This window comes from Diplotaxodon limnothrissa, linkage group LG16, assembly GCF_057381915.1.
Source record: "Diplotaxodon limnothrissa isolate DT_005_m linkage group LG16, D_limnothrissa_male_GT1.1, whole genome shotgun sequence".
Classification (NCBI taxonomy): Eukaryota; Metazoa; Chordata; class Actinopteri; order Cichliformes; family Cichlidae; genus Diplotaxodon; species Diplotaxodon limnothrissa.
The window spans coordinates 15,727,401-15,753,308 of record NC_140611.1 but is presented as its reverse complement, the minus strand read 5'-3'; the positions used below and the strand labels follow the sequence as shown (position 1 = coordinate 15,753,308).

At 39.2% G+C, this 25,908-nt stretch overlaps 1 protein-coding gene across 4 annotated transcripts in view; it reads left to right on the top strand.

Moving 5' to 3' along the window:
- The first annotated feature begins 205 nt into the window (after positions 1-205).
- Positions 206-25,908, top strand: part of itprid2 (ITPR interacting domain containing 2) — a 53,829-nt gene continuing 28,126 nt past the window's right edge. For 3 of the 4 annotated variants that reach the window (XM_085373854.1, XM_085373852.1, XM_085373855.1), the window contains exons 1-7: positions 206-305; positions 13,395-13,514; positions 14,019-14,156; positions 15,081-15,126; positions 18,352-18,401; positions 18,617-18,670; positions 25,471-25,495. In XM_085373854.1, the coding sequence (XP_085229980.1) occupies positions 13,472-13,514; positions 14,019-14,156; positions 15,081-15,126; positions 18,352-18,401; positions 18,617-18,670; positions 25,471-25,495 (356 nt within the window). In that variant the 5' untranslated portion in view covers positions 206-305; positions 13,395-13,471. Of the gene's footprint in view, positions 507-13,394; positions 13,515-14,018; positions 14,157-15,080; positions 15,127-18,351; positions 18,402-18,616; positions 18,671-25,470; positions 25,496-25,908 lie in introns of all 4 variants that reach the window. The other variant, XM_085373853.1, reaches the window with a different exon arrangement.

The window sequence follows — 25,908 nt, the reverse complement described above, 5'->3', positions numbered from 1 at the left end:
GATATTACATTATGTGTGCAGTCAGTAAATATTAAAGACAACAGTAGCCAGACGACAACAAGCTAGGATATGTGAAGAAAAAGGGGGTCCGGCAGGGGTCGCTGTTGCTCCGCCGTACCCTTCTGAGGACACACCTCCTTCCTCCTGCCCTCCCCGTCGCCGTCCTCCTCCTCCTCGCACGCTACTTGTCACTGCTTCAGCAGGTTTCAGGAAGCGGAAGCGGGAATGTTGGAGTGTTTATTAGAAAAGTTTGGTCAACTTTGACACTTTGGGATTTGAGGCGCAAACTGCGGAGGAACATGAAGGTGAGTGACCGGGGCGCTCACGGCGCCGCTGCCCACTGCTCTGCGGCTGTTTGAGAGTTTTGGTGAGGCTGCTGTCAGCCCCGTCCTTCGTGTCATAACAGAGCAGGAACGAGTGAACGGGATCAGAAAGGGGGCTTGATTTTACAGCAGGAGAAGAAAGTTTGCTGACGATTTAGAAGAGAGGCTGCGCAGGCTTGAAAAGTGAGTTTAAAGTCGGTTGGATGGTGTTCAAACCGCACATATCTGAAGAAAAGTGACCCTTCAGTGGGTTACAGATAGGTCTTCATCTGTGCGTGCGTGCGTTGCAAACTGTGGCGTGTTAAAAAATGCTTATTGACTAACAAGCTGTCGGGCTGTGCAGTGAATTGCGGGCTCTGAAATGCTGCTGCTGCTGTTTGTGATCACTTAAAGGTGTACCTAATCCACATAGCTGAATGCAGGCTTACATTTCTGAAGGAAACTTTAGCATCAGATGATTTTATTAGTCAGCCTGCAGGGAGCTGATCAATAAGTTTTAGTTTCGGGTGTGTTTTTGAACCTTGGGAAATGCAATCAGTCTAAAATCAAAATAACAGAATTCACTATGACACGACACAGCAGAAAAGTTTACCAACTGATCATCAGCCTCCTTGTTGAAGTCTTATCTATGAAAAGTTCCTTTTTGTTTAGTTAAACCAAAATGATCTTTGGTTTACCTACTTACTTTTTTGCAATATATAAAAAAACCAAGCTTATCTTTTTCTACTAATGATCATTTTAATGTTAATAACTTCAGGGTTTGTTTGTAAAAATGTATCTTGTGTTTTTAAATGTCCACATTACTGTAAATGCTGTTGGTCAGGCTAATATAGTAACTTATTAACAAATAGTAGTAATAATGTTGAAAAGACCAAACCTCACCATCATGCTCTTCAGGTTGAAATATGTGATTTAGTTTAGAAAATGGAAATGCTTTCACAGTTATGTAAAAGTACCAAAGCTACAAGTGGTGGAAGCTTCCTGAGTAAAAGATTTTTAAGTGCCAAAACTAGAGATGTCTAAAGCAGGCAAAGTACCTGTGGCGGTATGACGTGCTATTATTAGCAGTGATGCATTCATGTTTAAACACATTATGCTCCAACTCAGGTGGTTAAGTTGGAGCTGGTTTCTGTTCTGGTTCTGCATTGTTGAATGTCAGGCTGCTGGTTAATATCCAAATGCATTCACCGATTGCTTGGTAACATGTAAGAAATGGCAGTTTCTCACCTGCACTGCATTAAACCTTGAAATTATTCAGTAAATCTATTTCAGGGCAAGCAGTAAATCCCCGATTTATAAAATGTTTGATATTTTTGCATGAAAATGACCACAGTCATCATTTTTTAAAAGTATATATTAAAACTATTGTGAAGTTTGTATTCAGTATTTGAATTTACATTAAAACTAGTGTTAAATATAGTAAAGTAATTACAGAATATGTCTATGAAATCCAAGTGCTCAACTGTCCCTTGTACAGATATGTCAATTTGAACACACCGACTTTATTTGTCGCCTCACATGCTTCACGAGCGTTCCACAGAGTAATGCTTCTGTTATCATTACGCCGTGTACGCTGACCACGCCGATCCTGGAAAAAGTGGAGGCTTGTGTTGCGTTTTGCAGTTCGACCTCTGAGTCTGGCTTCTGTCAGAGTCGACAGGTTAACTTAACACTGAGGCCCGATATTCCTGCAGTCAGTGGGTCATCCTCTTCTCTCAGAGATGACTAGTTTACTTTCAGATAAAACAGAAAAGCCAGAAAAAGTTGATATTTTAAACGGATTATTGGACAACCAAGATTTACCCTTGCTGAAATGTAATACAACTCAAAGAGGAGTCATTTCTTAAAGCTAAATGTGTCTTTTTTCCTTTCTCCAATAATAAATTTACGTATATTATTCAGTCGCCTGCATTGTTTTGATTTCCAGAACGTCCTTTTCCAGGGCCAGCTCAGATCTTGTAATACCCTAAAATAATATTAACTGAAATGACTTTTATTATAGAGATAATAAATCCCAGAATAACTTAATTATATTTTTAAAGTATTTTTAAGTGTGTTAAGTATTTCATTAGTTCCTCATTCACAGTTTTCCTGTGCTTGAGTCATTTTTTAAAACATAAAATTCCTGTTCAAAACTAGATCTTGAAGACTAGATATTAATATCTGCGCTGCAGTCACTTCTCAACAGTGAAGCAGATGCGAAAGAAGTGTCGTATTTAAACTCGACATAGAGCTGAAATAAAGCCATTTGAATGATTTCGTTATTAATTGATAATGCTGTTTTTTAAGCAGAATGACCAGATGATTCTCACTTATGGTCGTCCTCTGCTTTTCTTTGTTTTATGTGTTGACCAAGAAAATCTTTAGTTTGGACAAAGGGAGAAATGAAGTGTAAATGTTAATAAGTAGCAATAACATCTCTTTGTACGGCACTTCTCGAAACCAGTGTTACAAAGGGCTTCACAGAAACACGGAATAAAAAAAAAAAACAAGGTGGGAGGAAATTATAAAAAGGATTTGCATCTAAATTCAGATGGGACAGTCAAGACATCAAAATGTAAATAAGATACAGTGTGATTCCAGTATAATGAATATCTTAAAGACAACAATAACAATCTGTAAGGTAAAAGAAAAGATGGAGTTAAGCCAAAGATGTTTATATATAAAATCTATGCTAAAACGTACAAAAACGTTTCACAATCAGTCATCAGCAGCGATTTAAAAGAAGACCGTCAAAAGGCGGCAATCATGCAAACTCTCGATCGTCTTTTGTCTATAAGCGTGAGGTGTGCGCTGGTTGACCTCCTTTGCTTATGTGTGGCCTTTTTTTTTTCTGCTCCTGGATCTGTATGATGTCACAGAGAGCCGATATTTCAAATATGGTCATATGAGGAAAATGCTGTGACTCTTAGAGCTACAATGGCTTGTTTAAGACTGTGGACCAACTAAATAACCTCTCATATGAGGAAAAGTAAGCGTTTTGAAACATTTCAGTTTTTATTAATTAATCATGTCAGATATTGGAATCTTTAAAACGTTGGCATTTCTAGGTAGAAAATTGTGTTTAGTGATTAATATTCCAAATTGGATGCAGAGTCCTTTTCTCTGCATCTTAAGTGTCAACATGCGGTGTATGAAAATGTAGACTTCGCACTCCTGCATCAGCATTTACTAGTTTTTTTTTTGTCATGATCACTGCATTGTTGACTTGACGGAGCTTCATAAATGCTGCTGCAGGCTTAGGCCAACAGTAACTCCTGCTCTGCTGGTTCAGTCTGATGTATGACTTGCTTTAATGGAAGCTCTGTGACCACAGCATCAGCTTGTCTTGAGTTTTAAATGGAATTGTTTTATATTTGCAGAAAAGTCTTAATTCAAAAGAGCCTGTCGCTGGAAGTGTTGCGAATGTCAAAGCTGAATTCTGTAATGACTGCTGTTATCTCTAAAGGGCAACGCTAAAATTTCTTCATGACCTTCTTTAAATTATGAGGAACTGAGGGCACTCTGAGTTAAAGATGACTTGGAGGATGGAGAGTGGTTGACCTGCTAGCCACTGCTCCTGTGTCACTCTTGCTGTGTCACTGATGTGTTTTAAAGCAGCTGATTCATTCTGTCTGTGCTGTCTGTGTGCTTGCAGCTGTTTTCAGATTGTCCACTTTGTTTTGCATTTACAAGAGCATTCTAAAAATAGTTGTCCCTCGCTCACCCCTCATCTTTCTTTCTCTCTCCGTCTGTCTCTCTCTCGGACAGGAAGTTGTTCTGTTCTTCATTCTAAACACTCGTTTCCTGTTTCACACGTTCTCTTTTAGATTTGGCTTCATGCTCCTCCAGGCTTCTGCCTCTTCCTCTCCATCACTCTCCTCCTCCCTTCAATAACTCCATGAGCACTATTTGACTTTTACCTCAGAGCTTTAGTTTTTAGTGGGTAACTTTTTACACAGTGGACTTTATCAGTAAAAGTGACTCAGCACAAGAACTGTTAGAAATTTAGTCCTAGGTGTTAAAATTGTGAATACTCGGCTCTTGTAAGTAAAGTCAGGTCAGTATTTGGAATAAAAAATGAATAGCTGCGCAGCAGGATACATATACCATGCAGTTACATTCTGAAAGTCAGTAAATTCCTTTTGAAGCTGTATTATTTACTGTGAAATGTAGAGGTAGCTGTTCATTAACTTGCCTATGTTGATGATTAGCCACATTGCTAGCAAACTGCACACCTGCCTGTTAGCATTCTGGGTGTTATAGCTGTTTTGCTAAGTAGGCTAGCTAACAAATAAAGCACTTAGTGAAGACCAGTGTTGGGACTAACGCGTTATTAAGTAACGCGTTACAGTAACTACGTTATTATTGTGGTAACGAGCACGGTAACTAGTTATTATGCCAAAATCAGGAACGCGTTACTCGTTACTGGGATTTAGATTGGCTCGTTACTCGTTACTTCATGTGGTGGCTATCGCGGAGCTTCCACAGATTCAGTAACATTAGCAAGTGGTGGAGGCCAGCAGGTGGATGAAGGAAAAGGGACGCAGAAGGAAAAGAGACCCGAGGCGGCCGCCGGTCCAAGTGTGAACTGAACTTCAGGTAAGAAGTTATGACCTGCAGTCTCTCTGGGTCAGATATAAACCGAGTTTAGGTGGAGTTTATTTTCGTTGTGCTGACTTTTTCCGTACTGCGTGCTAGCTAGCATGACGGAGTTTCTATACAGCTGGATGGTGCTATGAAGTTAATGATGTTGAACTTTATTTTGTTCATAAGTTATTAGAGTTGCCAACCGTCCCGTCTGGTATTCAGAGAAAATATTACGCGTTTCTTATTGAGGTGAAAAGGAACAGTTTGTCCCGTAATTCAGCTACAATGGAAAAGGCACAAAGCTGGAGTTATTCTGTGTTTACGCTGCACAGCTGCCTCTTCTTCTTTCATTCTCCCCCCTCCCTCTCCCGTTTCTACTTCAATCATGAAAACTGATCAGTGATCAGCTGATCGGCTCTCTTGTTTGTTTATCGCTCACTTTGCGCCGAAAGAGGAAACCAGCGGATGTCGCGCTAAACAACAGCAGCACGTTTAAGCTTGATCAGCTGTTGTTAGAATTTATTTAATATTAATTTCTAGTATCAGCTGATGTTTGCTGGAGCCACAGCTGCAAAAAAGCTGCTGGTCATGATATGGTTTGGTTATCTGGTGAGAGGGAAACATGAAGATGAAACCAGGAGATGTCCTTACCGAATCATCAGAGCTGAACAGGTGATGGAGAAACAGGTTTACCTTTTAGGTGACATGAATGAGTTGAAGTTATCAACTGTTTCTGAGAGACAAATAACACCAGGATCCTTTTCTAAGCAGCTGACAGCTGGTAACTGTGCAGGGGCGGGTCTAGCAAAGTGTTGCCAGGGGGCCAGGTAGGGCATTAACAGGGAGAGGGGGGCACAAAGAAATACTTTTCTTTCTTATTCTCATTTAAAATGTCTATCTTTTAAAAAATAATAATCTGAATCTTACAACAAACGATTGATAGATTGATACATATACCATCAGAACAGTGTACATCACTGTCACAACAGTGTTTGTTTTCATTCAAAGGCTTTATGATTTTTCCTATAATGGTGGGCCGGTCTCTAGTCAAAATGCCCGGGACAGTTTTCTGTCCCAGTCCAGCCCTGTATGCAGCTCATCTGCAGTCTGGTGTTACCTACATCTTCCTATTCAGAAGGCAGAATTTCCGAGTTCTGAGTACAATCGAAAGCACCACGACTGCAGTTTTTGTGTTGATGTAAAAGGCGCACATGACACTGTGACGTAGGCTAGAATCATGGCAGCAGTCAATGACGGTCCAGGCGTGGGATTTCTCTAGTGGAAATATGCACATTATCTTTTCCTTTCTATTGGTAGGTGGCACAGTGCACTTGTGGCAAGTAAGCAAGCTAGAAGACTGGCAAAGTTATGGAAGCAATACATTAACAAGAGAATTATGAGTAAAACCAAAGTTACTTTCCCTAGTAACTAGTTACTTTGAAAGTAACGAGTAACTTGAAGTAACTGAGTTACTTTTGAGAGAAGTAACTAGTAATGTAACTAAGTTACTATTTTAAAGTAACTTACCCAACACTGGTGAAGACCTTAAGATTTACAACACAACTAAATTGGCACCCAGAGTTTTAATGTGTTTAGTTCTTTATTGTCTGGAAGCTTTTAAAACAGCGTTTTAAGAAATGTAATATTCTGCTGTGCAAGTCACGTTTTTCACCCATTCCTTCATGTAGAAATGGCTAAAAGCTGAAATGTTATAGGGTCATTTTAATATTAATAGTTACATAGCTGCAAAAAGTGAAAACAAAGTGTCACACAGAAAAGTTAAATTTGCATAGTTTTATTTTCATACTTGCTTTGGATTCTGCTCTAACGTGGAATGGAAAATGAAAGGCCCGGGTCCACCTATACACACATCCATATATTTTTAGTAGACAAAACATCAACTCCAGAGCGACTCCTGCATTCAGTCTACTTCTTAATCAAATTATTGTGTGACTTTTAAGTGGCACCATAGAGTACAGAAACAATCGGTGTGTGTTCATTTTGCTTGATAATGATCTAATCAACTAAAAGAGAATTTTACAACATCCGTTTTGACTCGCTGTTTGGGTTTGACTCCTATTTGTTTAAGAAGTGTTTGAGTGTGCGCAGTCACATGTACTTTTGGATTTGTAATTGTTTCTAAGGCTATTTCACCACATTGGCAAGTTGAATTTATTTAACTGAGCTTAAAAACTTTTATAGTCACCAGTCCGATCATCTTCATCAGTTCTTACTAACTGCTTACAGCTCTCTTCTCTTGGGATGTGTCTTGCCTCCCTCTTTTTAATGCTTTCCTGCAGGATAGTTGCCTGCTCGCTCATAATGTTGATGCTTTTTGTCTTCCTTACATATTCTCTGGTGAATTTTGAATTCTGCAACTTTTCACAGAGTTAAAGTCATGTGACAGCTGGTGTGGCGGCAGGATTCCCGCAGCTGTCTTTATTGCAAACCTGAAATCTGTGTTACAGTTGACCTGTACGGTATGCACAAAACACAAAACATTATTTGCCATCAGATACCAATCTGCCGTGTATTGAGGTAGAACAGTAACTATGTCATGTGCACATTGTTGTTTTTTCTTTTTTTGTATGCCATGTAATGCTAGGTGTTTATCAAAGTCAGTATTATACATTAAGAAATTCATATATTAATCTAAGATGCTTTTGATTGTTGGGTCCCAGTAACTGCAGCATTTTAACAGATTTTATTTTTTAAATTGTTTTCTTCTCAGATCTACAAACTCAATGAAAATCATTTGTGTTGTTGCACAGCTGCATATCTTCACTTGTGCTCATTTCTGTAATTGGACTAAAACTCTTAAACTTGCAAATCCATTGACTCACTTTAAAAAGGTTTTGATTGTCTTTCAGGGTGTTTATGAGCTCTGAAAAGGAAAATCCTACAAATACACATGTAATGAGGTCAAATGCTTAAATAACAGGACAGATTTACTAATACTTAATAGGAAAACCCTCTTTTGGCTTTTTTTTTTTTTTTTTGATTCAACGAGGTGCAATGTCTGTTTTACTACTGAAAAGTAGTTGGTTGAGGGATTTGTGCCAGTTGAACTCTTCATTTATTTGCAACCGAGTGGGAAACTGTAACAGGTGGATGGCTCAAAGCTGTGATCTTTCGTCTTATATCTCTTCTAGGGTTGCCAACTCCCTGAAAAATAAATAAGGGACACATCGTGGCCAGGGCCGGGCAACCCAGTTGTCTTCACCCTTCCCAGTGTGGTAGCTCTTTTTTTTGTGTGTGAAATTATTTTTTAACCATTTGACTTGAATTTGATTTAAGCAGATGCATATTCTTTGTGATATGACCATATGGGAAACAAATGATCATTTAGCCATTTATTTTTAGCTCAAAATGACAACATTAACACAGTAAAACAGGTCTCTTTCTTAAACAGAAGCCTGTCATGCTTAACTTTTGAGAATATAAGTAAATCTTTCTTTAAAAGAACTCTGTCCTGCTTAACTTAAAATTATATAAATTAATAGAAAGCAATAGAACAAAAATATTCTTGTAACAGTGCACATACAGTGGGGCAAAAGAGTATTTAGTCAGCCACCGATTGTGCAAGTTCCCCCACTTAAAATGATGACTGAGGTCAGTAATTTGCACCAGAGGTACACTTCAACTGTGAGAGACAGAATGTGAAAAAAAAAATCCATGAATCCACATGGTAGGATTTGTAAAGAATTTATTCGTAAATTAGGGTGGAAAATAAGTATTTGGTCACTTCAAACAAGGAAAATCTCTGGCTCTCACAGACCTGTAACGTCTTCCGTAAGAAGCTTTTCTGTCCCCCACTCGTTACCTGTATGAATGGCACCTGTTTGAACTCATCATCTGTATAAAAGACACCTGTCCACTAGGGGTGCAACGATACACAAAATTCACGGTTCGGTTTGGTTCGATACTTTGGTGTCACGGTTCGATATTTTTTCGATACAAAAAAATGTTCATACCTTTTTAATTTGTCATTTATTAAAATTATAAATATATATTTTAACTCAAAAGTACAGTTTTTAAATTTAACCCTAACCCTTGTGCGTGTTTTTTATTTTGACAGCGAATGCGCACCTGCGGACCACTTATGTGCAGCCCTGGTTATTTAGCTCGTCATATTGCAGCCACAGAAATTCTTTTGTCCATGAAACCATGAAGCTGCACTTTCTTTTTGCCTTATAGTCTGATTTGTCATAACTTCTCCGTTTTGTGGTAAGCTTTTCTTTGGCTGTCACTTCTTCACCCTGACCTGTCTTATTTGGCTCAGAAGAAATGAAATATATATCCTCCTGCTTTTACGCACTCACATAAGCTCAGTGATTCTCTGCGCGATCAACCTCTCACATGTTTAAGCTTGCTGCGGGAGATTTCACTTGTCATGTTTGCATAGTAAGCTAACGATTAATAAGACGATGTCAGAGGAATTGGTGCACAAATGATCATCACTCACAGATCAGTGCTGTCGCTCTCTATACACAGTTCGCACGATTGCAAAGTGAAAGCAAAAAAACAAGCGCAAATTCAAACGCGATTGCAATATGTCACATATTGACAGTGGCTCACCGATGCCAATGACATAATTACCCAGCTACATTTCTGAAAGAATGCAAAAGCATTGACATATATTTTTCCTTCCTACAATAGCCCGACGGGCAGGGAAGAGATAGATTTTGGTAGCCCGACTGAAAAAAATCGCTAGCCCCAGGACGTCGGGCTAGCGATATTGCAAGCCCTGTATCTGATTGAGGAATCACTCATCTTTGGAAAAGAGAGTTTATTACAGAGAAATGTCTCTTTCCAAAATAAAAGCTATACTATCCGCTTCTTCTGGGCTATATTCTCAGCAGCATATTAAACATATATAAGGAGAATCATGTGCTAACAGCTGTCTAAATGACTCGGCTAAAGTTAGTAGCATGCTTGTTGTTTTTGTCTTTGCACTAGGATGATGTCGGCGTAAATGTGCAGTCATATTCGTTGTGTTCCCACTAGTGCTTTCAGGTTAATCTCGTTGAAATGACCTTAACGCCACAACACGGCAAATCTCCGTTAACGAGCTACCGCCGATCGCCCCGTGCATGGGGCTAGACGGCCAACACGTTAACGAGCTAACTGCGCTAACACACTAGCTCCCACCCATGTAATTGAGCATTGCATGGCACATCCAACATACTGTTTTACTTTAGTCCATGACTCGCTTACCTTCAGGGTCATACGTCACATGAAAACCAAAATAATTCCAAACGCCAGATCTGGAGAGCTTAACTTCTGTCTTGCTAGCTTGCCCTGTGCTCTTCCTTCTGACTATGCTGTCTGTGTTGAGCGCTCAGTGGATCTGCGCTCGACAGTGCAGCCTAGGCGGAGTAGTCAAACGCAGATTCACTGAGCGCTCAACACAGACAGCATCGTCAGAAGGAAAGTTGATCAAATAAATTACAAATGTTGTATTGTTCGATACATATGCGTACCGAACCGAAAGCACTGTATCGAACGGTTCAATATCGATACGAATATCGTTGCACCCCTACTGTCCACAGCCTCAAACAGTCAGACTCCAAACTCCGCCATGGCCAAGACCAAAGAGCTTTCGAAGGACACCAGGAAAAGTATTGTAGACCTGCACCAGACTGGGAAGAGTGAATCTACAATAGGCAAGCTGCTTGGTGTGAAAAAATCAACTGTGGGAGCAATCATCAGAAAATGGAAGACATACAAGACCACTGATAATCTCCCTCGATCTGGGGCTCCACGCAAGATCTCATCCCGTGGGGTCAAAATGATCATGAGAACGGTGAGCAAAGATCCCAGAACCACACGGGGGGACCTGGTGAATGACCTGCAGAGAGCTGGGACCAAAGTAACAAAGGTCACCATCAGTAACACACTACAACGGCAGGGAATCAAATCCCGCAGTGCCAGACGTGTTCCGCTGCTGAAGCCAGTGCATGTCCAGGCCCGTCTGAAGTTTGCCAGAGAGCACATGGATGATACAGCAGAGGATTGGGAGAATGTCATGTGGTCAGATGAAACCAAAGTAGAACTTTTTGGTATAAACTCAACTCGTCGTGTTTGGAGGAAGAAGAATATTGAGTTGCATCCCAAGAACACCATACCTACTGTGAGGCATGGGGGTGGAAACATCATGCTATGGGGCTGTTTTTCTGCCAAGGGGACAGGACGACTGATCCGTGTTAAGGACAGAATGAATGGGGCCATGTATCGTGAGATTTTGAGCCAAAACCTCCTTCCATCAGTGAGAACTTTGAAGATGAAACGAGGCTGAGTCTTCCAACATGACAATGATCCAAAACACACTGCCCGGGCAACAAAGGAGTGGCTCCGTAAGAAGCATTTGAAAGTCCTGGAGTGGCCTAGCCAGTCTCCAGACCTCAACCCCATAGAAAATCTGTGGCGGGAGTTGAAAGTACGTGTTGCTCGGCGACAGCCCCAAAACATCACTGCTCTCGAAAAGATCTGCATGGAGGAATGGGCCAAAATACCAGCTACTGTGTGTGCAAACCTGGTAAAGACCTATAGTAAACGTTTGACCTCTGTTATTGCCAACAAAGGTTATGTTACAAAGTATTGAGTTGTATTTTTGTTATTGACCAAATACTTATTTTCCACCCTGATTTACGAATAAATTCTTTACAAATCCTACCATGTGGATTCATGGATTTTTTTTTTTTTCACATTCTGTCTCTCACAGTTGAAGTGTACCTCTGGTGCAAATTACTGACCTCTGTGCAATTTCCCCCACCTAAAATGATGACAATCGGTGGCTGACTAAATACTTTTTTGCCCCACTGTATACCATATTCAAATGTCTGTCAAAATGCAGCTGTTAATTTGATTGTGTTAGTGTGTCAGACTTTAATAAATACAAGCAGCCTCACACTGCTTGCAGGAAAAAACAGACGGATGCACCCATTTACACATCCTAGCGCAGTAACTTACCTTGATTAACAGACAAACGACTTGGGCTCCCATGGCAAATAACGTCTGGTGTTCTTCTACACTTTGTATGCGTTGGCTATTAAGTGCAGAGGAGCTGCTCTGGGTAAATTCTGTGCTCTGATGGAATCTCAGTCCTCACCATTTCCTGCAATCCCTGTCCCTGCAATTTCCCTTATAGAAAATCATATTGATTCTTTTTCAGTGTCCTCTCATTTCTCTTCATACTGTATCATTTTTGTTAGGAAGTAACTCAATCCCTCAGTCCCTCATCATTTTTGAAAGAGAGTCAGTAGATCACCCAAAGAACTTTTTACACCTCTGGGTACATTTTTGCACATGAATCATCACATTAGTTTGCCCTGTGTCAGCAGAACTGACACTACACTTCTTTGGTGAACCCTGACAGTAGATTTTTGCATGGGCCCTAAATATCATGATAACAGCTTTAACTTCTCATTTTTTCTTTCTTAACCAAAGTTAATACCCTGAAAACTCAGTTTCAACCAATTAAGCTAACTGTGAATATTATATTTTCTCTCTTGGAGTAAAAAAAAAGTGCACTATTGCACTGCGTCAGCACTGCATCTCTGCTGCTTAGACGTGTGCGTGTGTGGGTGTGTGTCTCAGCTCAGCTGGTCTCAGTGTGGATAACTTGTTCATCAATAATAAAGGCCACTTCTCTTCTTCTCATCTAACTACAAAGCAACTTTACTCCTCCAGAACTGGTCTTTACTGCACAAATAGTAATTATCAGGAAGCACATTAAAGTAAAGATGCAAAGTCACTTGTGTTTGCATAAGAGTTTTAACATTTCAGTCACAAAGACCAAATGTAACCAGTAAAGGTAAGAATTGTTGTTAAACTACACCGTTGTTTGCTACGTGCTAGGAGTTTACAACAAATTTTGTGATGTAATGATGCCATTTAGTTTTATAGATGTAGATGTTTGCTGAGACTTGTCCCTTGTTTCCTATTGACACCAAATCAGGATTAGTATCTGTGTGTACACGTGCTTTATACTGTCCAAAAGTGATAGTTGTACTAGTGATTCAGATCCTTTATCTACTAACATCATTCATCTTTTCTTTATATAGTTGCTTTGTTTTCAACGATTCGTATTCATGTTTTAACTCATTCACTGCCAGGGTTTTTGAGCATTTTTACTCATTTTTGAAGAGCCACAGAAAACTGTGTGTTATGATCACATAAACGCTGAACCTACCAAAATGAAGAACAGACTCTCTTCTTCCATCCAAAAAAAAAAGCTTGTTTCTACCATTTTCCGTTCTTTAGTAATCAGCTGTAGAAGAGGGGTGGGTTCCACCAAAAATGCCTGTTTTGACCAAAAAAAGGGAGAAAACGAGCTTTTTGTGAAAAATACATTTCAAGCAGTCTGATGTTCACTGACAAGCTGCCCGAGGTTGTATTCTAGCCCCTCCCATTGAAAACGTAATTGACATCTATAGACGTCAATGGCAGTGAACGAGTTAAGTGCATATTAAATATAAAAGTGTTCTTCTGTGTTTGCAGGTGAATGTTGTCTTTTGCTGATGTTGCTGTAAAGTCGTCAGTCTTCTTTGACTGACCGCATCAAACCAACCAGAGAAATGGAGAGTGGAGCTCTGGCAATGGAAGTCAGTGCTGGTCTAGGTGCGTCACCTTTCTTTAGATTCAGAATGAATATACTGTAATAATGGGGAAAGCAGCTGAAATACTGGACTATCAATTAAACGCTTGAAATAACAAGCAATAATAATAAATCATTTCAAATTGGTTAGAAGAGGTGAATAAATTTTTTTTTATCTTACCTCCAAAATAAATAAACATTTGAACTAATTAGTTAAGGGGATCACTTAGTAGTTGAACAAAATGCTAAAATAAATGGATAAAAAGTGTGCTGAAAATCTAGACATATTTACAAATATGTCATCTGATAACACACACTGATTTTGAAAGCAGATTTTCAGATTACTGGACACATTTGCAAGTCTTACTTTGCATTCAGAGACTCCGTTACACTCTTACAAATGTGGTACTGTTGACAATTTGAAAATATAGTTATAGAACCGTTCACGCACATTTGTGAGTAATTCTGGTTTAACAACCTTTTAATAGCCATCATGTTGACAGACGGTATGCTTGATTGATCCGTAGATCCCACATCAAGGCGTCAGGCCTGGGCCAAAACCAGAGAATCCGTCTGGCAAGATTCAAACTCAGAACACCTCTTTGGTCCCCAGGAGCCCCAGCAGAGCCAGAGTAATGGGAACACACAGGGACCCACAGCACAGGGTTAGTTGAACTTAACTGTTTAGCCTCTTTTGCTAAATACTTTACCTAAAATACCCGTGTATCCAAGGTTTTACATTTGCTGACTTAATGATATGCTTTTATTTGTTTATGAACCTTTGAAATAGAAAAGGTTATAGATAAGCCTCTGTTCTAAAACATGGTGTGACTGAGAGTTACAGATTAAACCCAAATTCTTATTCGAGATGACACAAAATGTGACTGAGCCGGAAAAAAGCAGGAATAACGTCTGCAGAGGTCAGGATAGAAAGCCAAAGACTTTTCCCAAAGACTTCTATCCATAGATTTCTGTTGGATTCAAGGTCTTTTTGCAGCTTTTAACTGGATACATTTAAACACGTTACTGTCCTACAGTCTAAAGGAGACGTGGAGATCACTTTAATTTGTCAGAAGATCAAAGTGAAATGAATTCTCATTCAGTAAGTATTGTCGGGTGTGTGTTGTGTTTCACAGGTTTTGGTTTGTAGCCCTAATAAGTGTAACCATCAAATCACTTTACAGGCATATAAAAAAGCCTGATTGCCTTCTTATTGCAAAAAAACAAACACAGCAAAACATATTATTTAGAGTGTAAAGCACCAAAGTTTTGGGCCACAGGGATTACTTTTTATGCACTTTTGCCCACATTTAAAATAATGTGACATTTAATCATTATACATGTAAAATGTAAAGTTAGGGAAACCATAAAATGAATCATTATTTGTGGTCAGAGCATTGTGAAGAAAAGTTGGACGTGGACCACTTACATCTAAAACAGTGGAAACACAAACTGCAGACCAAATTACTGTAATGTTGACATATCCTGATGTCTGGCACCACGATAATAGTTTTATAGCATGTTGTAATCACTGCACAGTACAGCACGCGCTGTTTTATTGCTTTAACATACTCGTTTCTTTCTACTAGGACAAGTTCCTAACAACAAGATCGCCAGCTGGCTGAATGACTGCAGGTACAGTATTCATTCACCACCTGATTAAATATCCTGTTTTCAGTAAATGTCTCACGTGCTAAAGCAGTGCACACATGCTAGATGATTCAGTCCAATAATTTAATGATGCCAGTTTAAAATGAATGTTTTTAAGCAAGAAGTTTAAAAAAAATAGGTTTGCTTTGTATCATATCCCACAGGTCCTTTATTATGTTATTCACATTTTTGTTCATAATGACCAAAATGTGCTCTTCTCCGTTTTTGTTGTAGTGAGTTCTTTTTAGAAAAACACTTTGAGTCCCTTGGACATACACTATAGAATAGAATAGAATAGAAAAGCCCCTTATTGTCATTGCACATTTACAAAGAAATTTAATTCCTTCAACTGTGCAGGAATAAAATATAAATGGCAAGAGAGCAGGAATAAATAACAAATAAGAGAAATGGATGCAATCAAAAGGAATATATACAAAACAAGAGAAAAGGCAAACATTGGAGAACAGAGTGCTTTGCAGTTTTTGGTCTTTTTGGCTCATGCTGTGGTCAGCTAACCGAACTGTGTGCTGTAACTTCCTGAAGCTGAAAGGCTTAGAAAAACAGCATTTTCTTTCTTATTTTTAGGGAAAATAAACAAGAGATTGTGGATATTTTTTTCCAAGCTTTGTTTGACTAAAATTGCACTTGTATTTTTTTTTTTTATTGTTAATGATTTATTAAAATTATGGCATTATGAGCTTTTTCTTCTGCTTCTGAAGTGGGGCATTGCAGGAAAAATTATTGGAAATGTTTCCATTATATATAAACTGGATTGTGTTTTATTGCCGTTATCATTGTTAATTTTTCCTACAAACAACTTCACCTGTACAGACACTTCGACTGGTTAAAAGTAACTGTGCATCTGTGCTAATCTAGTTTTGAGGGGCATGCTATGAAGAAAGTTCAACATTAGCTGGGCTTTCTTTGCGTTAGCTGGCTTGACAAAACCTAAAACCTCAGTTGGCGATTACGAGTAAGATGGTGGTTATCAACTTTCTTTGTTAACCCAGGCTATCTGCTTAAGTGTGTTTGCACACTTACTTGAAAGGGGGATTGATTCTGCGTATCTGAGCGCTGAAACTTTAAACTGCAGGCACATTAAAGGTTATTCAGAATTAAAGGATGTTTAAACAGTAACAGAAACGTGGAAATCACTTTTGGTTTGTTGCCCAATGAAAGTGAGATTAATTTACTGACTGAATAGATATTTTTCTGTATGTTCTTATCACAATCTGTATAAGATACCTGGCAGCTGATTAGCACCAAACATAACAATCTGAATGCAAGAAAATTCCAGTGACGATGCAGTTTGTGCTGCTCTAAATATACAGCTGGGCTACATTTGACCACATATAAAATGTTTTCCTTCCGCACAGCATTTGTATTGCACTTAAAGGATATTGTAACTAAAACAATCCCCAAACAGATTGTGTGCTCACCAAGTTCCCATGGTGATTTAGCCAGGTAAAAAGACCCACATATGGGACGCTGAAGGCTCGGACATGACATGCTGTTAACTTTTGCAAGTTCTGGATAGTTCACAAAGCTTTTTCATGCCTGTACTTACAGTAAAAATACATGAATTATGAATTTGAATGCAAGTCAAAATATGACTGATAATTACTGAATTTAATTAGGCCATGCATTACAGTAAAATTAAGTTAATGAGTGCTGAGGGTTGTTTGATTATGGGATTATTTAAATGGGAATGGGAATCACCCTAGTTTTTGTCACTATATTAAAGAACACAAATATGTCTTAATATTATTTTAGAATCAAAGATTGGGAAATGGGCATTTGAGCACTTTAATAAAGTGCATCTAAGATGCTTGAGATAAAAGCTTTGCTGAAATAATTAACTACAATCAAAAGGATAAGACAATCAGTGTGAGGGTACAGAAAGATTAACATAGTCATTAATGTAAATATGAACAGCTGGAGCTATGGTCTTTTAGAGCCTGACTCATGAGTTAAACGCTTGCTAACTGGTTTTGTCGCTTGGTGGGTTATTGATATGGTTTCCTGATGTCTAGAGGTGTGTGTTTAAAGGTGTTTTTATCAGCTGCTGACGTAGCGCCGAAGCGCAGCCAACGCCTAGACATAGAACACACAGAACCACAGGGAACAAACACAGACAAAGACAGCAGACCCACGCCCAGAGATAGGGTGCACAGAGCGGCTGAAGTGGAGTAAGGAGAGAAAGATGCAGGAAGAAGCTGACAGAAGACGGAAAGAAAAGCAGAAAAAGAAAGAGCAAACAGAGGAGGGGTTCCTCCTGCTGAGTCAACATTGTTATCACACAAGCACAGTTTTAACCGCTGTCACTCAGAAACGTCTACAGCATGACACGGCACCATGGCAAGCAGGTTACTATAGCTACAGTCGCAGGGTAGGGACTTGGGGCCAACATGGCTGATTTTGGCAAGTGGGAGGAATAGTAAACACTGCGACTGCGCACTATTACACAATTGTCCGTGTGTGTGTGTGTGTGTGTGTGTGTGTGTGTGTGTTTTATTTGGTGCCATGAACTTGTGCCATTGATAAAAGCTGCAGGTTGTGTAACAGCACAGTCTCTCCAGCATCCTGCTGCAGACAGCAGCTCAGACCCGCTACCTCAGTACTACTGTCAACTAGCCTAATCTGTCAGCCAGTTAGCCTGGAGCAACTAGTCTTGTCAGTACAACCGCGAAAGCTTCTAAAACCAGAATTTACCCTAGAATAATTGGTATAGGATGTGATTGACCAGAATAAGTATCTTGACCTGACTTAGACTGGAAATATTGGCCTTTATTTGACTGCCAGTTAGTCTGGGTTACCCAGACTACTGACTACTACTGACTTGAGAGATCTTAAAGTTGGCACTCAGCCTCAGACAAGCAGCCAGTTCGCTCGGTCAAGTTAGGAAATATCTTGCTATACAAAGGCATACAGCATTATTATCAGTTATCTAGGATATTTGTGAGATGGGTATTTAACCTTGGATTTGTCTTGAATTTACTACGATGTAGTCTAAGGGTAGGTGGCTTCAGCCACACAGTACAAATCTACACACAGACTACCAATAGAGAGAGAGCATGTGGATCGATACATCATGCTACTTTCTTATTTCCTTTTTAGTGCATGTTAATCGCAGCACACCTAACTGGTGGCTGATGTTGGATTTTGTGTGCGTGTTCAGTTTATTTCACTCATCATCTCTCTGTTTTCCAGAACTCCCCTTGGAGCCTCTCTAGATGACCAGAGTGCTTCTCCAAGCAGAGGTAATCCATATTTTTGTTGTTTATGTGCAGCACAGTGAGAACGTCAAACTTGTGATGGCGACAGCTCCTCTACTCTCTAGACTTTATTGCATCAGAATATATTTGCCGCGTCATTACAACTATCAAATCTGAATTTGTTTTCGTTTAGCACTGTTGTCACTGACGGCATTTCACGCCGTGTGTGTGTGTGTGTGTGTGTGTGTGTGTGAGAACAGGGCCTCTGAAGAACGGCTGCAGCTTTGAAGATGACCTTTCACTGGGGGCTGAAGGTCAGTTCGCAAGATTTACAATTTCTTCTCATTGTTAACGGTTTCCCTCCATTTTCTGCTAATTGTGTAATTGAATCCTGATTTAAATGGCATATTAAAAATAGAAACACTGACATTTTGGTAACGTGTTCTCCGCCCGAGTTTGAAAGCTGATAATAGCAGAGCTGCCCCCAACGCAAAACCTTAATGGTCCATAAGTTAAGAAAACTAATCAAGACTGATGTCAAACTTCTGTTGCCAGGAATATATTTATTTTGTATAATTCTAATGCAAACAGAATCCTAATGGTCATAGTTACTGTTCAATAATATGAAGTCCTACATTGGCTAGCCTGCCAAGGGTCCAGGAAAAAATCCTTCTGGTTTCCTGGAGTGTTTAAATAAAGTTGTTGTGTTTTTGTTTTTGTTGTTTTTTTTCCTGTTATCTCCCTGTAGTTCTTGACTCTGACCTGATGGAAACTGGATTCTGTTCTAACCACATCTGTGGTTCATTTTTGACTTCTGTGGAAAAAAAAACATTACAAAAGCTTTTATAAAATGTTATGTGAAGTTATCATTGGTCACTTCAGGAAAAATCGATATATGCTTCCAGATTCCCTGGCTTGGATTACTGCTGATTAGGAAATTGCGTAATCCTGAGTTGAATTACTCATATTACCACTAAGGGTTGCTCTGGTCTGATCTGGTTTACTATTATTTGGACAGGCAAAAGCACCTCAAATCTATGATACCAAAGCCTAAAAACAAAGCTTCTGAATTGTAGTACTTTGCTAAATGACATAGTTGTCTTTAGAGGCTTTATGAACTGGATTTAGTTCTCAGTTTTCTGTGACTCCATACACAGAGGCAGCGGACACCAGGTTATTTAGATTTGGATGAGTTGTAGTCAGGAACAGATTTGTTGCATCTCGCTCCTAAATCACTACTGAGCTGAGAAGTGAATAGTTGATATTTTGAACACCCTCTAGTTATCCCAACACTTTCAGTTAGTTCAATGGAATCAATTTTTGGGTCATGCAGTCATCATGTAATGTGTTGCATTGTGTAGTGTACAAGCCACAAATACATAGACACGGTCTATGTCCATTGAGAGTTTTATCTAGTGTGTGTGGGAGGTTTGGTTTTTTTCCCATTACGGATCTGTCAGTGGAAAGTCTGTGTAAGGAAACTAAATGGAGGTAAAGTGTAGTGTCATCAACATAGTATGAGTTATTTTGTGCTTGGTCATGAGAGAAATTTGGATACAAACTTCAGTAGTCCAAAACCAACTTTTAGAAGGATAAACAATGACCTATAACGATCTGCAAACTATTACAAAGCGCATTGTAGAGAACTGAAAAAAAAAACTTTCTGAAAAAACTAAGTGCACCATTATGCTTCTATAGGAAATAAGAGGTAAGTAGGAGCCAGGTGCTGCTACTCAGATACATTCGATTAGTTGATCATCAGCAAATGTGAGCACCTCTGTAAAAGCAGAAGTTATTCAGAGGTTGTGTTAGCAGAGTGTTGCAACCTATTGGCATGTTAAATCTTAATTGACATCATGACTGTGAAATTTCTAAGAAGGAACAAGTTGGCTTGGCCTCTTCTCTTTAAAAAGAACACGGCAGCACAGTTTAGGTTTGGAAAGCTGCATCTTAACAAACTACAAGACTTCTGGAACAATGTCCTTTGGACAGATGAGACCAAAGTGGAAATGTATGGCTATAATGTTAAATGTAAACCAAACACAACATATCATACTAACTGTCAAGCATGGTGGTGGAAATGTGATGATTTGGACTTTCAACCAAAGAATCTGGGCATGTTGCAGTCATTGAGTCAACTGTACTCCTTTGTATACCAAAGGATTAAAGAGTCAAATGTGAGACGGCTAAAGCGTGAAAAGCTAAAGCACAGCAGGAAATCTAGTCTTGCAGTGGCCCAGTCAAAATCAAATGAAATGCCAACAAACATCAATTAATCGAAGCAATGCAGTGAAGAAGAGTCAGCCAAAAAAATTTCCACAGCAATTTATTTAATCATTGAGTGTAATTTGGTGTTTTTACAGGACTGTATAGTCCTGGGAAAACGTTGCTTTTCACAGGACTGCATATCCCATAGAGCTTCCTAAGGAGTCCCATAGAAGAGAAAGGCAGTTGACTTTTTGACATTTCTTTTTTATTTAATAATAATGAATATAGATAAAACTATTTATTTTGACCCACGTGTCTTTTGATCATGTGTTTTAAATGAAGGATGAAGGTCTGACAAAACGGTGCTTAAATCAACAGAGTATCTTGTGATACCTCATCATCTTCATTCCAGTCTTGTTTCTTCTTGAAGGAAAAGTCAACAGTGGCAGAGGTGTGGGAACACGCTGCACGCATGACTGAGTGTGCGTGTTCATCATATTTGTGATCTTGTAAAGACGGCAGAGTGTATATGTTACCAACTGAACAATAGCCTGTAATGACTTTCTGTTGAAATGTCATGTATGGTGTGTGTGTGTGTGTCGGAGATCAGTTGGGGGAATCTGGCGCTGAATAGGTGTTAATTGGTTAATTCTACAAGTTTTTACCTTGTATCAGCAGAAAGCGCACAACAAATACACAAAAAAGACAACAACCGAGTTTGCATAGTCTGTCCTGCATGTTGATATACTGTATCCGGCCAGATGGAAGCTACTTGAACATCTTAGACAAGTGGTGGCTAGGATCAACCAGAACTGACTGGGTCTTCTTCAGAGTCCTAACTTTGTACAGATGAGGAAGGTCATAAAGGCGCGCATGTCCTACTTTCCTACATATTAGACTGTCTCTCCATATTAGACAGTACTTTGCAGCCTGCTTTTGCTGTTGAGGTTCAGTGGCCCGTGCTAGCTAATAAATGAGAATGTAAGAACAGATTCAATAAAACTTTCTCATAAACGTGCTGCTGACATGGAAACCTCAAAGCTTGTGATAAAAGTACACTTGTGCTGGTAAGCTTTTCTACACATGGCTTCCACCTGAAACTCAAAGGTCAGCTTGTTATCACTTATAGTGCTGCACAAACTCAGTAGCCTCATCTTTTTTCCATTGAAGGCAGGTAATCGTAAAATTCTCTGTAAAATCCACAACCATCAATTTAGTTTTCTGAGCACTGATGTCCAAATAGGACAATTTGTACCACTCAGTGAAATCTGGTTGTTTTATTTATTGAGGAAAATGACCTAATATAGCGTATCAAGGGTGGGGGTTGAACTTCAGGCTATTCGACAACCCTTCTGTCAGCTTAGGATTAGGACCTGGTCATTTTGAAATGTGATATTTATTCTTTTTGGACCCTTGATGACTTTTGTTTTTACATTGTTATTAAGCTGCTTGACCCATCCTGTCTTGAGATTCTAGTCATGGACCAAGCTCGAAAAGTTTCTTTAGCAATTACTGGAGTAAGTCAGAATTTGTTGTTCAAAGATCACAAACTGTTCTGGCCCAGATGTGCCAAAATGGACCGAAACGATGATGCTACCACCTCCATGGCTTGATCCCTGCTTTGTGCAGCGCTCCCAAGTGTGATCGATAAAAGGTGCTGGTATGAGTGTGTTAATGGGTGAAAATATGCATGCTCAGTCACAGTAAAAAAAGCACTATATAAATAACAGTTCATGTATCCTTTACATTCTCCATAATGCTTCTCAGTTAAACCAAAACAGTCTATTCATTCTTCTCACTCATCAAAGCATTGTTTTTGCAGCCTTCTGGCTTTCTAATGTGATCTTTAGTCAAAGGCATCAAGCAGCAATGTTTTTGTAGAGCAGCAGCTTAGTTTTCTCAGGCCAGCCATGCCTGGCATTTTTTTCATTACGCTCCTGATGCTGGACTCTGAAAACCCTCAGAAGTTGCCCTGTGTTGCACAGGAAGAGAGTTTTATCAGTCAACCACTCCTGTGGAGGCTAATGACACTTTCTTTTGTTTGCACACAGCCTTTCTGACTTTGGATTGGTCGAGTCTGAACTCTTTGAAGATAATTTTTGTGACACATTCCAACCTGATAAGCTCCTCCCACCGATTGGCTCATGTCTTTAAAAGTAAAATCTCAGTTGTTTGTGCAGCTATTCACTTTCACAAATGTGAAACTTTCAAAATGTTACGCTAGCATGAGTTTGAAGGATTTGGTTGATTAAATTACCAAATTCATAAAACATTTGGGAAATGGGAAATGCATATTTGACTAAAAATACCTGCATCAAATATTTCATGTCTAAGGATATTTAGTTTAGCGTCACTAAACATTTCCTGAGCATCAAGGACTCAGCCTGCCTGTGTTCACCATTTGATTTTGTATAAGCTGTCTGTGTTTATACAGAGGTGACATTAGGATTCTTTAGTCTGAGTGTCTCTGTCTGCTTCATGTTATATCCTGACAGTATGTGCCTTAATTATGTTGAGAGTGATATTTGACAGGAGTAGCTGATGTCCTCTGTGGAGGATTTTCCAGATGTCAGGTATGGACAGATCCTAATTGGCTCTTATGCTGTTTAACATTAGGAGGACAGGATAGGAAGGGATTAAAGTGCTAAGGGGTGAATGGGATAGAAGTGAATTAGTGAATTAAATAGTTCGGGGTGAATGGTGTGGAACTGAATCGGTGAATTAGCGTGTGGATGTCACTGTTGTCACGTTTGGCTGCTTTAATCCAGCGGTCTGTTAGAGAAGAAAAACATTGTTGATTCCAAGAAGTTCATCTGAAATGAGCTGGAATAGAAAGACGCTCTCACACAGACGGCGACATGTCTCAGCAAGTTCTTGTTAAATGGAAGAAAAAAAAAAAAGCAGTCAGACCTGCAGCAAGTGATGACGTTTTTTTTAAAGTTGCTTGACAAAATGAAAGTTTACCTACATCAGCGCTCAGTACAAGCAAACCGTGGTAAACGGCACATTAATTAAACTTCAACGTTTTTAGGACAGCTGGTTTGATTCCGACCAAGTTGGGCAAAAGCAGTTTTTTATTTTGAAGTGTTACGAAATAAAAACTTGGCAGATATTCTCTGCTGTAGCTAGGTATAGATTAAGGCTAGTGTTCGTTTCTTAAGACATGGTCACAGATTTTTATTTTTTGTCCTTCTCGGTGATTTTAAAAAGACCTTGAGGAAGACCTTAGCCTTTACATTTTCTGGGAGATTTATAGCAAATGGTTGACAGAATTGTAAAGGAGAGGCTAATGGCGAGCAAGTTCAACCAACTGAACTAGTATCCTGTACTGAAGTTCCACTCACTGTTCCTATCCTTTTTAATCTATAATTAATAGTTGCTTGATTATTTAGTTTCAAGCATTCAGCTGTGCATCTCATTAAAAAAATGTCATCTTGAACCTTCTTAATAACTGTTGTACGTTGTTGTAACGGCCTATTGGAAAAGGTCTTAGAAAAACTTGTTCTCCTATCTAAAGGTTTTTTTTATTTTTGTCTGTAGTGGTTGCTGTAGTCAGGATGTACAGTGCCTGCTTTCTTTCTATTCAGGTTTGTGTGTCACATTAAAGAGTAAAGTCTTCTTGCAGAGCCTAAAATTTAAAGTTGTCGTCTTTCTGTCTGAGGGACAGAGAGAGGGAATCTTCTGTTACAATAGGAAACCATTTTTTACGTGATGCCCCCAATTTATATGGCAACCCCCAAGTGTAATTTTACTTCCCCTGAAGTCTGTGGAAACAGTTTGTTCACTGAAGAACCTCTTTGACCGTCCAAATGTTGTCATATTCAAAGACATATTTCAGCTAAACTCGGGCAAAAGTGAAATCAGCTTAGTTACTAACCTTTTAAAAGGTTCCTCTTCTACTCACGACGAACACAAAAATCTTTTTCTTTAATGTCTTCTTCAAATTAGCGGTCTCTGTGAATGATAGCTTTTATCAGCTTAGGAATTTTAGCTTAATTAAAACCAGTTTTATCTCACAATGACTCATCCAGTATTTGTTTTATCACCTCTTGACTAGACTACTCGACAGCTCCCTGTACTTAGTTGTCTCATTACACCCCTTCTTGACTAGTATTTGTCCAAGATGCAGCTGCTACAAAGAAAAGACAAGACATCACTCCTGTATTGGCTTAGTAAAATTCCAGATCATATTACATCAGTCATGTATTTCTTTGGTAACCAGTGCAGCTGTTTGTTCTTTGCAGAGCAGCTCTAAAGAGGCTTCTAATGCCATAATCCGCCTCAAGGTGACTTGCATCATCCTCCCGTTAACTCCTCGTAGTCGCCTACTCTCGCCTTTAAAACCAAAATATTTCCCACTTGCTGCTGCCAGACTCCAGGAAAAAAAAAAATCAGCCACCCACATTAAGTACCGCCCTGTTGTTGACAATACGTCATCCTTTTGAAAGATCCACATATATTCCCCTGGTTTGCTGTTTGGTTTAAGTGCACTCATGTCATGCTTTTTTTGTTTTGTTTTGTTTCTTAAATGTTCTGATGGTGCGTTTTAATGTGCTGTTGTTTGGTTGTTGCCATTTTTAATGCAGTGTTTTCATTTTATTTATGACTTTCACATCCTGACTCCTTTTTTCTTTTTCTTTTTTTTCTCTTCATTTTTAAGGCTAGTTTTGTCCAACCTCTAGTCCCCTGGGATTGTGGTCAAGTCAAAACTTGTTTATATAGCTGATTTATTGGGACTTTATGGTTTCCTTTTTGTCCTGTTCTGTGTTTTTCGTTATGTTGATTTGGTCAGGGGGAAAGTTTCTGATAGATTATTGATTAAAGGCACAGAGCAGTGACACAGTAATGCTGCTCAGCATTCTGTATTTGGATGTATACTTAATATTTTCATGTTCTTCTTTTGCAGCCAACTATCCTCAAACCAAAGCCTGGTGAGTTCATTTGTTTTACTCTCTACATTCAGTAAATAAAGTGGCAGCTGGTTGGTGCATTAAGCCTGAAGCTTTTCTAGACATTACCTGACGTAGATGGACTCTGTACTAAAGAGTTGGCACGAGAAAGGCCATTTAATGTCTCATCCAGCTCTGTCAGAGTCCATGAAATGCATAATTTCACCCATGTGAGGAAAAGAGTAAGTAATTGAATGCTTACTATGAATTCACAGTAAGCAGCAGTGGTCCTGTGCCCTGCCTCCTGCATGCTTGACTCATGCAGCTTGCATAAACCAGTTTATTTCAAGTGTTGAGAACACATGTGAAACATGTAAAGCAGCAGATGTGGTGAATCATTTGATTTGATTTGATTCTCCTGATGTTTTCCAGAGTTCATGTTTAAAAACAGCTTT